This window comes from Nerophis ophidion, linkage group LG06 (genome assembly GCF_033978795.1).
Source record: "Nerophis ophidion isolate RoL-2023_Sa linkage group LG06, RoL_Noph_v1.0, whole genome shotgun sequence".
NCBI lineage: Eukaryota > Metazoa > Chordata > Actinopteri > Syngnathiformes > Syngnathidae > Nerophis > Nerophis ophidion.
Window position 1 is genome coordinate 46,211,273 of NC_084616.1, and position 19,013 is coordinate 46,230,285.

Below are 19,013 nucleotides of genomic sequence, written 5' to 3' on the forward strand. Positions count from 1 at the left end.
AGACGAGACGACAGCGTGGATTTTGATAGTTAATCCAGAGTGGCATTATGGTCATCGTATCCTTATCTAAATGGATGTTTCCATGTGTCTCAATTGAGGAGATCAAAATATATTGATAGTTTTCTGGCAATCTTCTCTACCATTTTATGATGTTGTAAACCGTATTCAAACTTTAAGTGCAATACAATGTTTCTACCTCATGAGGCGCTGGACTTATATTGCGGCCTCAGAGGCGCGTAGAAGCAAAAGTACTTAGAGCAGGGGTCGGCAACCTTTACCACTCAAAGAGCCATTTTGACCAGTTTCACAAAATAAAGAAAACAATGGGAACCACAAATCTCTTTTGAAATTTAAAACGAAATAACACTGCATAAAGAGTTTTTTTTTTTGGCATTGTGGTATGTGTAATCCAGGGGTCTCTGACACGTGGCCCGCACCTTGATAAGAAAATTTAATGTTAGTGCGGCCCGTGAATTTTATTTGACAGCATTATACTTGCCAACCCTCCGAAATTTTCCGGGAGGCTCCCGAATTCTCATAGCAGCTATTATCACGAATATCTGCTGAATTTCAATCAGACAACAATAATAAGGGCGTGCTATTAAGGCACTGCCTTTGACGCCTTCTACAACATGTACAAACGGTTTGCCAGCCCAGCAACAAGTTGTATGTGGCTTCCGAAGATACACGTACACAACTGCAAGGCATAGTTGTTCAACAGCCATACAGGTCATACTGAAGGTTGTGATATAAACAACTTTAACACTCTTACTAATATGCGCCACACTGTGAAGCCACACCTCTGTGCGTCGGTTGAGGTGGGCAGGGTTGGGGGGGCGGGGTTTGGTGCTAGCGGGGGTGTATAATGTAGCCAGGATGAGTTAGGAATGCATGGGATTCTGGGTATTTGTTCTGTTCTGTTTATGTTGTGTTACTGTGGGAATGTTTTCCCGAAATGTGTTTGTCATTCTTGTTTGGTGTGGGTTCACAGTGTGGCGCATATTAGTAAGAGCGTTAAAGTTGTTTATAAAACAACCTTCAGTGTAACCTGTATGGCTGTTGACCAAGTATGTCTTGCAATCTCATACGTATGATGACAGAAGCGGCAAAATGCATGCGTCTGGCCGGCACGCAGATAGCATGGTGTAAAAGCGGGCGTGATAACATGTTGTAGAGAACGTCAAAAGTATAGTCCTCACGGCACGCCCTCAATATGAAAATCGGAGAACGTCAGCCCCGGGTGATTTCCGGGAGAGGCACCAAAATCCGGAAACCTCCCGAAATAATCGGGGGGGGGGATTATGCAGCTGAGCCACATCAGAGTGGCCAAAGAACCGCATGCGGCTCCGGAGCCGCGGGTTGCCGACCCCTGACTTAGAGGAACTGCACTTTTTTTAAAATTTTGCCCAAAATTTACAATACCTATGTAACACAAGAACACATATGTTTTCATTTAATTTTATGGATTTTAATTCATAATATACAGCAAGTATAAGGTGGAAAACAGTGCAGCTAATGGCAGTACTCTATTCCGCCTATAAAGCCCTCTGAAGAAACATTCAAAAACCACCGACAATACTCCCTTTAAATCTTGTGACTTGAATATAAATCACATTTAAGGGCAGACTTAAGCCAAGGAGGAGAACACAACGCAGCCAGAATTTGTTAAATTGCGCAGCTTTTTCCCCACGTAAAGATGGGGTACTTGTGTCACCAGGCAGAATTCAAACAGTAAAAGCAATGCTTTACTGGAAAAAAGTTTGCACCGAGCATACGCTCTACTACATTTCGTGTCAGCCAACGAGGAGGGTGCTTCATGGATTCCATTTTTTCTAAACGTTGTGGATGGATTTGGAGGGGTTGACTGCCATAAAGACAAATTATTTTGTCGTCCAGGGTTTTATTTACTAAAATACTTAGTTATAAGGCACAGATGGTACGCAGACGTAAGATTTTTTCAGATATGATTACTATTATGACACACTGTATGAGGATATCCATCCATCCATCCATCCATCAATCTTCTTCCGCTTATCCGAGGTCGGGTCGCGGGGGTAACAGCCTAAGCAGGTAAGCCCAGACTTCCCTCTCCCCAGCCACTTCGTCTAGCTCTTCCCGGGGGATCCCGAGGCGTTCCCAGGCCAGCCGGGATACATAGTCTTCCCAACGTGTCTTCCCCGTGGCCTCCTACCGGTTGGACTTGTCCTAAACACCTCCCTCGGGAGGCGTTCGGGTGGCATCCTGACCAGATGCCCAAAACACCTCATCTGGCTCCTCTCGATGTGGAGGAGCAGCGGCTTTACTTTGAGTTCCTCCCGGATGACGGAGCTTCTCACCCTATCTCTAAGGGAGAGCCCCGCCACACGGCGGAGGAAACTCATTTCGGCCGCTTGAACCCGTGATCTTATCCTTTCGGTCATGACCCAAAGCTCATGACCATAGGGGAGGATGGGAACGTAGATTGACCGGTAAATGGAGAGCTTTGCCTTCCGGCTCAGCTCCTTCTTCACCACAACGGATCGGTACAACGTCCGCATTACTGAAGACGCCGCACCGATCCGCCTGTCGATCTCACAATCCACTCTTCCCCCACTCATGAACAAGACTCCTAGGTACTTGAACTCCTCCACTTGGGGCAGGTTCTCCTCCCCAACCCGGAGATGGCACTCCACCCTTTTCCGGGAGAGAACCATGGACTCTGATTTGGAGGTGCTGATTCTCATTCCGGCCGCTTCACATTCGGCTGCGAACCGATCCAGTGAGAGCTGAAGATCCCGGCCAGATGAAGCCATCAGGACCACATCATCTGCAAAAAGCAGAGACCTAATCCCGTGGCCACCAAACCGGAACCCCTCAAAGCCTTGACTGCGCCTAGAAATTCTGTCCATAAAAGTTATGAACAGAATCGGTGACAAAGGGCAGCCTTGGCGGAGTCCAACCCTCACTGGAAACGTGTCCGACTTACTGCCGGCAATGCGGACCAAGCTCTGACAATGATCGTACAGGGAGCGGACTGCCACAATAAGACAGTCCGATACCCCATACTCTCTGAGCACTCCCCACAGGACTTCCCGAGGGAAACGGTCGAATGCCTTCTCCAAGTCCACAAAGCACATGTAGACTGGTTGGGCAAACTCACATGCACCCTCAAGAACCCTGCCGAGAGTATAGAGCTGGTCCACAGTTCCACGACCAGGGCGAAAACCACACTGTTCCTCCTGAATTCGAGGTTCGACTATCCGGGGTAGCCTCCTTTCCAGTACACCTGAATAAACCTTACAGGGAAGGCTGAGGAGTGTGATCCCACGATAGTTGGAACACACCCTCCGGTCCCCCTTCTTAAAGAGAGGGACCACCACCCCGGTCTGCCAATCCAGAGGTACCGCCCCCGATGTCCACGCGATGCTGCAGAGTCTTGTCAACCAAGAGCAAGCAACCCACCTTGTATGAGGATAATAAGATTTTTTATTTTTTTTAACAATATAACTTAAGTATCCCAGCTTTAAGCACTAGAAAGAACAGGACACGATGTGCACAATTTTAATGAGTGCTTTTTCTTAGTCACTGAAAGAGGGATGAAAGGGAGAAAGTATTTTTGGTGGTATTCTTTGAAGATAAGTGGCAGTAGCTTTCGGCTGACCTCAAACACACGTGTTTATTTGTTCTTATTAATATTGACGTAACTACAAAAAACCTGCTTCAACAATAGAGATAAGGTTAATGCTACAACCATCCATACATCCATTTCCTACCGCTTGTCTCTTTCGGGTCGCAGGGGGTGCTGGAGCCTATCTCACCTGCCTTTGGGCGGAAGGTGGTGTACACCCTGGACAAGTCGCCACCCAATGGCAGGGCCAACAGACAGACCACAGTGACAATCACAATCACATTCACACACTAGGGTCAATTTAGTGTTGCCAATCAAACTATCCCCAGGTTCACATTTTTGGAGGTGGGAGGAAGCCGGAGTACCCGGAGGGAACCCATGCAGTCGCGGGGAGAACATACAAGCTCCACACAATTTTTCTAAAAATCACCCCTTCCTGGCTCAAAATTTATGGCAAAAAGCAGTGTCAGCTTGAGCAGGCATTTTTAATTACCGTATTTTCCCAACTATAAGACGCACCTAAAAACCTAAAATTTTCTCAAAAGGTGACAGTGCGCCTTATAATCCGGTGCGTCTTATATATGGACCAATATTGAGCCACAACAGGTCTCACAACTACGGTAAGCAGCCGCCGATTTAATTTTTCCCCGTAGGAGAAGAAGTGCGCGGTGCATGCTGTGATATATGACAGCGCCAGGCCGTGCCGTTTCATTTCCATTTGTGTGTTTATGTAAACCCCAAAATGGCTCCTATTGAGAGACATGATTTCAGGAAAGCAGGAATTGTAACTGAACTGCTAGATAACAGGAGCGACACTGACTCCATTAACGACGTCTCGAATAGTGCAAAGCACAATATATCAATAACTCAACGTTGCTCAAACGTTAATGTCACACAACACAACACAACACACAAACATGTAAAGCTCACTTTATCAAGTTATTCCTCATCCACGAATCCCTCGAATTCTTCTTCTTCAGTGTCCGAATTAAACATGTCACAAGAGGTCTCGCAGCCGCCTACCTTATTTTCCCTCGGAGAAGAAGAAATGCGCTGTGCATGCTGGGATATATGACTGCGGAAAGCATGCAGAATTTAAACTAAAGGCGATCAGTCACACAGTAGAACACGGGAATAGAGCAGCAGCGAGAGAATTTAACATTAACAGCAGCGACAGACTCGTTTAATGATGACTTTGACGAGACGGATCCAGGCACGTTGGATGCCGTATTCGCCCAACTGTTTGATTCAAACACTGAAGAAGAAGAAATTGAGGGATTCGTGGATGAGGAATAACTTAATAAAGTGAGCTTTACATGTTTATTTTGTGTGTTGTGTTGTGTTGTGTGACATTATCGTTTGAGCAACGTTGAGTTATTGATATATTATTGCTTTGCACTATTTCGAATGTTACTATATTGTGATTGCACTAATGTTTGATTTACCGTAACAGTATCAGACTGTTTTTTACGTGTTTATTTAATCGGGGAAAATATCAAAACAGCTATTTATTCATTTTGGGAGTGAACAGAGTTGTCAGAACGCAGGCTTGTAATCTATTAAAAAAGTTTGACTGACATATCTGACTGATTTGTTGACATTCCTTTTAGCGCAGCTCCATCTAAAGCAGGAGTCGGCGAGCCGCATGTGGCTCTTTGGCCACTCTGATGTGGCTCAGCTGCATAATTGCTGACCCTCCCGGTTATTTGGTGAGGTTTACGGATTTTGGTGCCTCTCCCGGAAATCTCCGATAACCACCCGGACTGCAATATTGAGGGCGTGCCATGAAGGCTATACATTTGACGTCCTCTACAACATGTCATCGCGCCCGCTTTTACATCGTGACATTTACGTGCCAGCCAGACGCATGCATTTCACTGCTTCTGTCATCACACGGACGAGATTGCAAGGCATACTTGGTCAACAGCCATACAGGTTACACTGAAGGTTGTGATATAAACAACTTTAACACTATTACTAATATGCGCCACACTGTGAACCCACACCAAACAAAAATGACAAACACATTTCGGGAGAACATCCTCACTGTAACACAACATAAACAGAACAGAACAAATACCCAGGATCCCATGTATCCCTAACTCTTCCTGGCAACATTATACACCCCCGCTAGCACCAAACCCCGCCCCCCCAACCCTGCCCACCTCAACAGACGCACGGGGTAATACTACAGTGCAATACTGTCAAGCGGCATTCATATAAAACTCGCGGGCTGCACTAACATTAAATTTTCTTATCAAGGTGCGGGCCGCGGGCCTGAAACCCCGGGTTTACACATAGCACAAAGCAAAAAAAAAACTCTTTATGCAGTGTTATTTCATTTTAAATTTCAAAAGTTTTGTGGCTCCCATCGTTATTTTTATTTTGTGAAACGGGTCAAAATGGCTCTTTGAGTGGGAAAGGTTGCCGACCCCTGATCAAAAGGATGCATAACGTAACCCCTCTACTGTAGCATCTATTCTATGCGCCTTATAATGCGGTGCGCCTTATATCCATCCATCCATCCATTTCCTACCGCTTATTCCCTTTGGGGTCGCGGGGGGCACTGGTGCCTATCACAGCTACAATCGGGCGGAAGGCGGGGTACACCCTGGACAAAGCGCCACCTCATCGCAGGGCCAACACAGATAGACAGACAGCATTCACACACTAGGGCCAATTTAGGGTTGCTAATCAACCTATCCCCAGGTGCATGTCTTTGGAAGTGGGAAGAAGCCGGAATACCCAGAGGGAACCCCACGCATTCACGGGGAGGACATGCAAACTCCACACAGAAAGATCCCGTGTACGGGATTGATCCCTGACTACTCAGGACCTTCGTATTGTGAGGCAGACGCACTAACCCCTCTGCCACCATGAATTGATGAACAAAATATTAAAATAGGCCATTCATAGAAGGTGCGCCTCATAATCCGGTGCGGCTTGTAGTGTGGAAAATACGGTATATAAAAGACACAATTGACCATGGCTGGAAAAGTTGGTCAACACTGACAGGTTCCTCTGTAAAAAGAAGACCTTGTTTACTTAGGATATGGATTCCCTGTAATGGTTTTCCAGTAAGCCACAGAAACCATATGTCTCAAGACAAATTAAGGCAATACATGACATGACCGACAACTAGGGCTGCGCGATATGTCGATATACACGATATATCGCGGGTTTGTCTCTGTGCGATATAGAAAATGACTATATCGTAATATTCTAGTTTACGTTCTCACGCAGTTGCTTTTACCTGCAGGCTTTACAGTACAGGCTCTTTTCTCTCTTTCCTGTCTCTCCTCACAGACAAGCAGGCGCACAAACTTACACATGCCACATACTGTCAGGTCATACGTCACATACGTATACGCCCTCGCTCAGCAGAGAGGTAGCAGACTGGGCTACGTTAGCTAGCCGTACGAGTGGTAACACGAGAGAAAGAACGTGCGAATCTGGTAACAAATGAAGGAAGACTTAATTCCCAATAAAAACAGCAGGGGATATATCGTCTGACAGTGATTCTTTCCAAGATGGCGCCGCTGTAGTGGCTGCTGTTGGCAGGAGCTCTGTGCTCTTCTGTCATCCTTTTGTGTTTCCCTCTTGTTTTCATGTGTTATTATATATGTATTTTTTTTGCCTTTTGGTCCGGGACCCTCTGGGACTATGTGACAAGGGGTGACACTTTCGTGACTTCTGTGGTGCTTTTTTGTCGACTTCTGGATCTTCCTCCCGGGAGCCTACTGGCCATGGAGACCAGCTGCTGGGTCTCAGCCATACCAGAGTCTGTTTGGAGAGACTGGAGGAGATGTGGATGAAGAGACAGTACTGCGGAGCTAGCACTGAGGCTCGGGACGAACAAGCTTCACAGTGTCTTGGCTGAATGAGCAGGTATCAGACACCTCAGTCTCCTAGGCATATCCTCGCTCATCCATGCGGACTAGACACTGGCTGAGAGTTGCTTGGCGGCCGAGAGTGGAGTCGGCTCTCTTGGTTGCTTTGTTGGGTCATGCTCCCTCCACCCCAGCAGACAATGGCGTGAAACACAGCAGAGGCCACCACAGTGTATATGTTTCTTTTACTTGTAATTCATAGCTGTATGTAGAAGTGGCTGGTTGATACCAGCTCTGCTCTTTTAATGTCTTTAATGTCCTTTGTTTTCTTTGATGTTTGATGTTGTAAGAGGGATGTCTACTATAGCTATGAGTTGTTATTTTTCCCCTTGCCCTCAGTCTGGACCCCCTCTCCAGGGGCCCAGACTTAAACCAATGTTTTTTATTTTATTCTAGGCTTGTATTTTTTTCTTCCATTCCCCCCCACTTGTTTACCTGTATCTCAACTTTTTGTAAGGGGCGCCGGAAGTTGGCAGACCCGTCAGCGATCCTGTTCTGTCTCCCTGTAATGTTTGTCTGATCTTGAATGGGATTGTGCTGAAAATTTAAATTTCCCCTCAGGGATTAATAAAGTATGTCTGATTCTGATTCAGATTTTGATTCGGCTTCAAGTGGGAATATGTCGAACAGACAACCTTAATTTGTCTAGTGTGTGGCAAAAGCGTTGCTATAAAAAGTAGCATTACTGCTAATATGTAGCATCATTTGAAAAGTCATTCGCTAGAGAATGAAGAGAATTTCATAATGTCCGTAGTAACCTACCACACAGTGAAGGACGAATACTATTTGATTTCCTATTATGCAGCTCATTTTTATTTGACACTTAAAATGTCTCTGACAATCTTGCACTTTCTGTTTTGGAAATGACATGAATGTTTGTGCCATTGCTTAATAACTTTAATAAATACACTTTTGGTCAATTGACTTAGTTGTGATTTCCCTCTCTGCATGTAAGTTTAAAAGTAGCATATATGAATGCAGTATGAATAAGAATGTTTTAATGTAGACACATAGAATCATCATACTGCTGTGATTATATATGCATGACGTGTTCATTCAAGGCCAAGGCAAAATATCGTAATATATATAGTATATCGCGATATGGCCTAAAAATATCGAGATATTAAAAAAAGACCATATCACCCAGCCCTACCGACAACTTCCCTAAAACTACAGCCCCCCTAAAATAGGTCTAACGACGCCAATGCTTGTACATGTACTAATCTAGCGTTAATTCTTACCAGTGGTGCCAATGGGCGATGTGGCTGGGGTACCGCTGTGCGCATTGAGCCCTAATAATTGAGAGGCAGCTGGTAGCAGGGGATGAGATGGTGCACCTGAGGGTCCAGGAAGTGGTCCCGGCGGAGTTTCTCTCTGTGGAGATGTTAGTGGGGTGCTGAGAGGGGTGTTAGGCTGTGAAGTCTGTCCCCCTGCCAGCCGTGCCAATCGCCTTCTGCGAATCTTGAGGGAACAGTAAAAACAACACACATTACTTTAAATATACTCCAGCTGTAGCGGTGTCCACATTTGACACCAACATAAAATCAAAATTGCACAACCTGTATGCTTGTTAAAATAGGGCTGGGCGATATATCGCGGGTTTGTCTCTGTGCGATATAGAAAATGACTATATGGTGATATTCGAGTATACGTTGTCACGCAGTCGCTCTTAGCTGCGGGCATTGCACTACAGGCTCTTCCCACTCCTTACTGTCTCTCCTTCTCACAGGCAGTAAGCGCACCTTCTCACACACGTCACATACTGTCACGTCATACGTCACATACATATACGCCCTCGCCCAGCAGAGAGGTAGCAGCATGGGAAACCTTAGCTGTGATGCTAGCGAAGCTGTGCGAGTGGTAATACGAGAGAGAGAAAGAAGGTGTGAATGAAGGAAGAATTAATTCCCAAGAAAAACATCACTGGGTCCATCGCCTGGCAGTGGTTCGGCTTCAAGCGGGAAGATGTCGAATAGAAAACTTTAAATTATCAAGTATGGGGCACAAGCGTTGCTACAAAAAGTAGCATTACTGCTAATATGTAACATCGTTTGAAAAGTCACCTGCTAATAGCTTTAATAAATACAGTTTTGGTCAAATGACTTAATTGTGATTTCCTTCTCTGCATGAAAGTTTAAAATTAGTATAAATTAATGCAGTTTGAAGAATGTTTTAATGTAGAGTCAGTATGATGATATGTACCAAGTGTTAATTCAAGCCTAAGGCAAAATATCAAGATATATATCGGGTATCGCGATATGGCCTAAAAATATTGAGATATTAAAAAAGGGCCATATCGCCTAGCCCTATGTTTAACTACTCAATCATAACCAGTAGAACAACAAGAGTTTGTCTTAACATTATTTTTTACACATTTACCTGATAAAATTACCTACGAGTCCTCTACAACAGTGGTTCTCAACCTTTTTTCAGTGATGTACCCCCTGTGAACATTTTTTTAATTCAAGTACCCCCTAATGAGAGCAAAGCATTTTTGGTTGAAAAAAATAGATAAAGAAGTAAAATACAGCACTGTGTGATCAGTTTCTGATTTATTAAATTGTAGTGGTCTTTCTTAAACTATTTGGGAAAAAAAGATATAAAAATGACTAAAATCTTGTTGAAAACTAAACAAGTGATTCAATTATAAATAAAGATTTCTACACATAGAAGTAATCATCAACTTAAAGTGCCCTCTTTTGGGATTGTAATAGAGATCCATCAGGATTCATGAACTTCATTCTAAACATTTTTTCACAAAAAAATAAATCTTTAATATCAATATTTATGGAACATGTCCACAAACAATCTAGCTGTCAACACTGAATATTGCATTGTTGCATTTCTTTTCACAGTTTATCAACTTACATTTTGTTGAAGTATTATTCAATAAATATATTTACAAATGATTTTTAATTGTTGCTATTTTTAGAATATTAAAAAAAAATCTCACGTACCCCTTGGCATACCTTCAAGTAACCCCATTTGAGAAGCACTGCTCTACAAGACAAACAGAAACCAGACTACATTGATTGATTGAAACTTATATTAGGAAATTGCACAGTACAGTACATATTCCGTACAATTGACCACTAAATTGTAACACCCGAATAAGTTTTTCAACTTGTTTAAGTCGGGGTCCACGTTAATCAATTCATGGTAAACACCACTATGAATTATCACTGTTCATCTAATGTGTAATAACATTTTGGATTTGAAAGAAAAACCCAAACCGGACACACAACAAAGACATGATTTGATTAGAAAAAGCGAAAGTGAATGATTCGGTGGGTTTTTCTGCTGAGTCGCCTCGTAAGCTTATTTATGGCTACTAGCGAAAACATTAGCCAATAGAGCTATGTTGAAATCGTGTCGGAAGCAGACTAATACCACAATCTGTCAACATATGCAAGGCATAGAGGAGACATTTTGCTGCTATTGATGAAAAGGTTACTGATCGGGAAATATTGATAATCGTGGCCTCAGCGTTTAGCATTGGGATCATTTACGATCGTGCTGTTGTCCGGCATACACTTCCATAGAGCAATGGCAGAGGCGCTCTTTGTACATTAAATGCCTGTTGCATTTACATTATTACATACAACCATTTCAAATACTATTACACCGCTGACTAAGCGCACACCCACGCGTGTAAGATATAATCCAGATGAACGTGGGGTTTTGTCGCGGAAGCTAACCTATTGCTAAGAGTAGCATTAAGCTAGCCGCTAACCTCACTTGACATGAAGACCTTAAGACATGGGGCAATGTTTAAATGGGTATTGATGAATGACAAAGCGGAAAACGTAAAGCTATACAATAACTTTTCCACGAGTTTCCCTCCCCGATGCAGCCTTACCTCATCTGCGCTCAACTCCTCCATCGCAGCTGAAGTTGAACAAGCTATCTCAGTTCCAAGTCCTCCACTTGTGCCAGCCAGAGCCTGCTAGCTAGCCTCTGTCCCAACTAAATATGCATAGTCTAACTCCTTCAACTAAAACGTGTCAGTCTTGATTGTCCCGAAGGTAAAAACGAGGAGACTAGTCCGTGCCGAGTCGCGGCATGCGGCGAGCCCGACAAGTCTCCCCTCGGCTTGTTTTCTGGCTAGAGTGAAACAAAAAGAAAAAAAGTCGCTAGCTATTACACGTCAAAATATAACAGCGGCCATTTTGGTTTCCCTTGCTGTCACGTGGTCACTACGTCATAAATGGGCGGAGCAACCCCTATTGAGTTGATCCAGAATCAGAATCATCCATCCATCCATTTTCTACCTCTTAGGTCGCGGGGGCACTGGTGCCTATCTCAGCTACAATCGGGCGGAAGGCAGCGTACACCCTGGACAAGTCGCCAACTGGCAGGGCAGGACTAACAAAGATAGACAGACAACATTCACACTCACATTCACACACTAGGGCCAATTTAGTGTTGCCAATCAACCTATCCCCAGGTGCATGTCTTTGGAAGTGGGAAGAAGCCGGAGTACCCGGAGGGAACCCACGTAGTATTTCTCCATTTTGTTTCCTTTTAAACCCCCATTATTTACTTTTTACTTTTTTTTTTTTTTTTAAATTGATCTCAACTCTGTACACTGCTGCTGGAATTTTAATTTTCCTGAAGGAACTCTCCTGAAGGAATCAATAAAGTACTATCTAGTCACGGGGAGAACATGCAAACTCCACACAGAAAGATCCCGAGCCCGGAATTTAACTCAGGGCTACTCAGGACCTTCGTATTGTGAAGCACATTCCAATTAACAGTAAATGAACAAATAGATTAATATTTCATTTTCTACAATAATATGTTACTGCATATGTCAGCAGCTAAATTCGGAGTCTTTGTTTGTTTACTTACTTCTAAAAGACAAGTTGTCTAGTGTAGTAGTAGTTGTCTAGAAAATGGAAATGCTGATTATCGGTCCTGCTAGACACTGAGCCCGGGATTGAACCCTGACAACTCAGGACCTTAGTGTTGTGAGGCAGAGGCACTAACCCCTCTTCCACCGTAAAACCCAGAATCAGAATCAGATATACTTTATTAATCCCCAAGGGGAAATTAAAATGTTCAGCACAATCCCATTCAAAATCAGACAAACATTACAGGGAGACAGAACAGGATCGCTGACGGGTCTGCAAACTTCCAGCGGCCCTTACAAAAAAGGTGAGATACAGGTAAACAAGTGGGGGGGAATGGGAGAAAAAAAATAAAAGATAAAAATAAAATGAAATACAATAAACAATACTGTCTAAGCCTGGGCACCTGGAGAGGGGGTCCAGACTGAGGCCAAGGGAGAAAAAACAACTCATATCAACTTTGGACTGGACTCTCACGGTTGTGTTGGATCGACTATGGATTAATCTTTCACAGTATCATGTTAGACCCGCTTGACATCCATTGCTTTCGGTTCCCCTAGAGGAGGAGGGTGGGAGGGGGGTGGGGGGGTGGGGTTGCCCATATATGTGGTCCTCTCCAAGGTTTCTCATAGTCATCATTGTCACTGACGTCCCACTGAGTGTGAGTCCCACTGGGTGTGAGTTTTCCTTGCGTTTATGTGGACTCTACCGAGGATGTCGTTGTGGTTTGTGTTAGGGTTTGTACAGCCCTTTGAGACACTAGTGATTTAGGGCTGTATAAATAATCATTGATTGATTGATATAGCCATAATACACATCCCTCTTACATGTGTGTAAGAGGGAAACATTAAACTCTAAAGAACACAAAGGACATCAAAGACATTAAAGTAGCAGAGCTGATGCAAGCAGCCACTTCTACATACCACTATGAATAAAAAGTAAAAGAAACATATACACTGTGGTGGCCTCTGCGGTGTTCCACACCGTCATCTGCTGGGGTGGAGGGAGCATGGCCAGAGATAGGAGCAGACCCAACAAAGCAACAAAGAGAGCTGGTCGCCAACCAACTCTCGGCCAGTGTCCAGTCCGCATGGGTGAACGAGGATACGTCCAAGGAGACTAAGGTGTCCGATACCTGCTCATTCAGCCAAGACACTGTGAAGCTTGTCCGTCCCAGCGCTCAGTGCCAGATCTGCAGTACTGTCTCGTCATCTGCATGTCCTCCAGTCTCTCCAAACAGACTCCGGTGTGGCAGAGATCCAGCAGCTGGTCTCCATGGCCAAAAGGCTCCCGGGAGGAAGACCCAGAAGTCCACAAAAAAAGCACCGCAGAGGTCACGAAAGTGCCACCTCTTGTCAGACAGTCCCAAAGGGTCCCGGACCAAAAGGCAAATATATTAATCAATCAATGTTTACTTATATAGCCCTAAATCACTAGTGTCTCAAAGGGTTGCACAAACCACAACACAAACCACTACGACATCCTCGGTAGGCCCACATAAGGGCAAGGAAAACTCACACCCAGTGGGACGTCGGTGACAATGATGACTATGAGAACCTTGGAGAGGACGAAAGCAATGGATGTCGAGCGGGTCTAACATGATACTGTGAAAGTTCAATCCATAATGGATCAACAACAGCCGCGAGAATCCAGTCCAAAGCGGATCCAACACAGCAGCGAGAGTCCCGTTCACAGCGGAGCCAGCAGGAAACCATCCCAAGCGGAGGCGGATCAGCAGCACAGAGATGTCCCCAGCCGATACACAGGCAAGCAGTACATGGCCACCGGATCGGACTGGACCCCCTCCACAAGGGAGAGTGGGACATAGGAGAAAAAGAAAAGAAACGGCAGATCAACTGGTCTAAAAAGGGAGTCTATTTAAAGGCTAGAGTATACAAATGAGTTTTAAGGTGAGACTTAAATGCTTCTACTGAGGTGGCATCTCGAACTGTTACCGGGAGGGCATTCCAGAGTACTGGAGCCCGAACGGAAAACGCTCTATAGCTCGCAGACTTTTTTTGGGCTTTGGGAATCACTAATAAGCCGGAGTCCTTTGAACGCAGATTTCTTGCCGGGACATATGGTACAATACAATCGGCAAGATAGGATGGAGCTAGACCGTGTAGTATTTTATACTTAAGTAGTAAAACCTTAAAGTCACATCTTAAGTGCACAGGAGGCAAGTGCAGGTGAGCCAGTACAGGCGTAATATGATCAAACTTTCTTGTTCTTGTCAAAAGTCTAGCAGCCACATTTTGTACCAACTGTAATCTTTTAATGCTAAACATGGGGAGACCCGAAAATAATACGTTACAGTAATCGAGGCGAGACGTAACAAACGCATGGATAATGATCTCAGCGTCTTTAGTGGACAGAATGGAGCGAATTTTAGCGATATTACGGAGATGAAAGAAGGCCGTTTTAGTAACGCTTTTAATGTGTGGCTCAAAGGAGAGAGTTGGGTCGAAGATAATACCCAGATTCTTTACCGAGTCGCCTTGTTTAATTGTTTGGTTGTCAAATGTTAAAGTTGTATTATTAAATAGAGGTCGGTGTCTAGGAGGACCTATAATCAGCATTTCCGTTTTTTTGGCGTTGAGTTGCAAAAAGTTAGCGGACATTCATTGTTTAATTTCGTTAAGACACGCCTCCAGCTGACTACAATCCGGCGTGTTGGTCAGCTTTAGGGGCATGTAGAGTTGGGTGTCATCAGCATAGCAGTGAAAGCTAACACCGTATTTGCGTATGATGTCACCTAGCGGCAGCATGTATAAGCTGAAGAGTGCAGTGCCAAGGACCGAACCCTGGGGAACTCCACACGTTACCTTAACGTATTTCGAGGTCACATTGTTATGGGAGACGCACTGCATCCTATCAGTAAGATAAGAGTTAAACCAAGACAGGGCTAAGTCTGACATACCAATTCGTGTTTTGATACGTTCTAATAAAATATTATGATCGACGGTATCGAAAGCAGCGCTAAGATCGAGGAGCAGCAACATAGATGACGCATCAGAATCCATCGTTAGCAATAGATCATTAGTCATTTTTGCGAGGGCTGTCTCCGTGGAGTGATTTGCCCTGAAACCGGATTGAAAGGTTTCACATAGATTGTTAGACGCTAAGTGTTCATTTAACTGCTCCGAAACAATTTTTTCGAGGATTTTTGAAATAAAGGGAAGGTGAGACACCGGTCGGTAGTTTACCATGAGGTCAGGATCGAGGTTAGGTCTTTTAAGGAGAGGATGAATAACCGCTTTTTTGAATGCTAGGGGAACAGTGCCCGAGGAAAGTGATACGTTTATAATATTTAGCACTGATGGACCTAATAATACAAAGAGCTCCTTGATAAGTTTCCCAGGAAGAGGGTCAAGTAAACATGTTGTTTGTTTTATTCCATTTACACGTTGTAACAATTCCTCTAATGTTATTTCCTCAAAATGAGAGAAAATATTTTTGAGGGCAGTATCCGCCGTATATACAATCGTATAAGCGGTAGGAAATGGATGGATGGATGGATCTGTGTTAATAGAACCCGGTTGTAGCTGGGACGCATTGTCTTTAATCTCCTTTCTAATGACTTCAGTTTTCTTATTAAAGAATTGCATAAAGTCATCAGCTGAGTGGGTTGAGCTACTGGAAGGGGTCCCTTGTTGGGTTAGCGATGCTACCGTACTAAACAAAAATTTAGGATCGTTTTTATTTTGGTGGATGAGATTTGAGTAATATTTAGCTTTAGCTAAGGTAAGCATGCGTTTATAAGTTATTAAACTATCACTCCATGCTTGATGGTGCACCTCAAGTTTAGTCGTGCTCCATTTGCGTTCCAGCTTTCTACATAATAATTTCTGAGCTCTAGTTTCTTCTGTATATATACATATATATATATATATTTATTTATTTATTTATTTATCTATATATAATAACACATGAAAACAGGAGGGAAACACAAAAGGATGACACAAAAGCACAGAGTGAAGTGAATTATATTTATATAGCGCTTTTTCTCTAGTGACTCAAAGCGCTTTACATAGTGAAACCCAATATCTAAGTTACATTCAAACCAGTGTGGGTGGCACTGGGAGCAGGTGGGTAAAGTGTCTTGCCTAAGGACACAACGGCAGTGACTAGGTTGGCAGAAGCGGGAATTGAACCTGCAACCCTCAAGTTGCTGGCACGGCCACTCTACCAACCGAGCTAAACCGCCCACAGAGCTCCTGCCAGCAGCAGCCACTACAGCGGCGCCATCTTGGGGGAAAAATCCACCACTGTATTATGTTATATTTGCATTATTATCAATAGCGCTATCTTTATTGGTATTTGTAATGCTCCATTTGTAGCGTAAATATGCTCATTGTCATTTCTGTATTATTATTTATTTCGCTAACTGCTTCTTTGCTATCACTTTTACCATCATATTTGTACATATTGTGTGTGCTGATGTTGCTCTATTGTTGTTGTTGTTATTGTTTTGGTGGCTGTTCCCTCTGTCTAATCCCCCTCTTGTCCCCACAATTTCCCCCTCTGTTTTCCTTTTTTTTCCTCTTTCTATCCCCTCCTGCTCCAGCCCGGCTGCACCAAATGATTATATATACATCCATCCATTTTGTACCGCTTATTCCCTTTGGGGTCGTGGGGGGCACTGGTACCTATCTCAGCTACAATCGGGCGGAAGGCGGTGTACACCCTGGACAAGTCGCTAAGTCATCGCAGGGCCAACACAGATAGACAGACAACATTCACACTCACATTCACACACTAGGGCCAATTTTAGTGTTGCCAATCAACCTATCCCCAGGTGCATGTCTTTGGAAGTGGGAGGAAGCCGGAGTAATGGGAGGGAACCCACGCATTCACGGGGAGAACATGCGAACTCCACACAGAAAGATCCCAAGCCCGGGATTGAACGCAGGACTACTCAGCACCATCGTATTGTGAGGTAGACGCACTAAGCCCTGTTCCACTGTGCTGGCCTAAAGATAATTTTTTTTCAATTTATTATTTTTTTTCCCAAGATGGCGCTGCTGTAGTGGCTGCTGTTAGCAGGAGCTCTGTGCTCCTGTGTTATCCTTTTGTGTTTCCCTCGTGTTTTCATGTGTTATTATATTTTTTTGCCTTTTGGTCCGGGACCCTTTGGTACTGTGTGACAAGGGGTGGCACTTTCGTGACTTCTGTGTTGCTTCTTTGTGGACTTCTGGATCTGCCTCCCGGGAGCGTTTTGGCCATCGAGACCAGCTGCTGGGTCTTTGCCACACCGGAGTCGGTTTGGAGGGACTAGAGGAGAAGCGGATGAGGGGACAGGGCTGCGGAGCTAGCACTGGGCGCCAGGACAGAGAGGCTTCGCGGTGTCTGGGCTGGGTGAGCAGGTATCAGACACCTCAGTCTCTTTGAACGTATCCTTGCTCATCCATTCGGAGTGGACACTGGCCGTGAGTCGGTTGGCGGCTGAGAGTGAAGTCGGATCTCTTGGTTGCTTTGTCCCTGGCCATGCTCTCTCCACCCCAGCGGACGATGGCGTGGAACACCGCAGAGGCCACCACAGTGTATGGTGTTCATAACTTTTATGGACAGAATTTCTAGGCGCAGTCAAGGCATTGAGGGGTTCCGGTTTGGTAACCGCAGGATTAGGTCTCTGCTTTTTGCAGATGATGTGGTCCTGATGGCTTCATCTGACCGGGATCTTCAGCTCTCGCTGGATCGGTTCGCAGCCGAGTGTGAAGCGACCGGAATGAGAATCAGCACCTCCAAGTCCGAGTCCATGGTTCTCGCCCGGAAAAGGGTGGAGTGCCATCTCCGGGTTGGGGAGGAGACCCTGCCCCAAGTGGAGGAGTTCAAGTACCTAGGAGTCTTGTTCACGAGTGAGGGAAGAGTGGATCGTGAGATCAACAGGCGGATCGGTTCGGCGTCTTCAGTAATGCGGACGTTGTACCGGTCCGTTGTGGTGAAGAAGGAGCTGAGCCGGAAGGCAAAGCTCTCAATTTACCGGTCGATCTACGTTCCCATCCTCACCTATGGTCATGAGCTTTGGGTCATGACCGAAAGGATAAGATCACGGGTACAAGCGGCCGAAATGAGTTTCCTCCGCCGTGTGGCGGGTCTCTCCCTTAGAGATAGGGTGAGAAGCTCTGCCATCCGGGAGGAACTCAAAGTAAAGCCGCTGCTCCTTCACATCGAGAGGAGCCAGATGAGGTGGTTCGGGCATCTGGTCAGGATGCCACCCGAACGCCTCCCTAAGGAGGTGTTTAGGGCACGTCCAACCGGTAGGAGGCCACGGGGAAGACCCAGGACACGTTGGGAAGACTATGTCTCCCGGCTGGCCTGGGAACGCCTCGGGATCCCCCGGGAAGAGCTAGACGAAGTGGCTGGGGAGAGGGAAGTCTGGGTTTCCCTGCTTAGGCTGTTGCCCCCGCGACCCAACCTCGGATAAGCGGAAGATGATGGATGGATGGATATATCATCTCTTAGTGGAAAACCATAGAGGTACATGGTCAGAAACGGTTTTAATTGTTCTCCATTTTTACACAATGTTTAGCACAGTGGTTCTCAAAATTTCTCCACCAAGTACCACCTCATTAAACACTTGGCTCTCCAAGTACCTCCATAATGAACAACAATAAAATACAGTAACGTAGTAGGCCTAAGTATTCATTAAGATCAAGGCAGATG

At 44.9% G+C, this 19,013-nt stretch overlaps 1 protein-coding gene across 4 annotated transcripts in view; it reads right to left on the bottom strand.

The window, feature by feature from the left end:
- Positions 1–11,693, bottom strand: part of ube4b (ubiquitination factor E4B, UFD2 homolog (S. cerevisiae)) — a 38,396-nt gene extending 26,703 nt beyond the window's left edge. Inside the window, exons 1-2 of one of the 4 annotated variants that reach the window (XM_061903923.1) lie at positions 11,357–11,693; positions 8,739–8,958 (exon numbers count right to left, since the gene is read on the bottom strand). In XM_061903923.1, the coding sequence (XP_061759907.1) occupies positions 8,739–8,958; positions 11,357–11,380 (244 nt within the window). In that variant the 5' untranslated portion in view covers positions 11,381–11,693. The remainder of the gene's footprint in view (positions 1–8,738; positions 8,959–11,356) is intronic. The other 3 variants (XM_061903921.1, XM_061903920.1, XM_061903922.1) reach the window with 3 other exon arrangements.
- Positions 11,694–19,013: the final 7,320 nt, after the last annotated feature.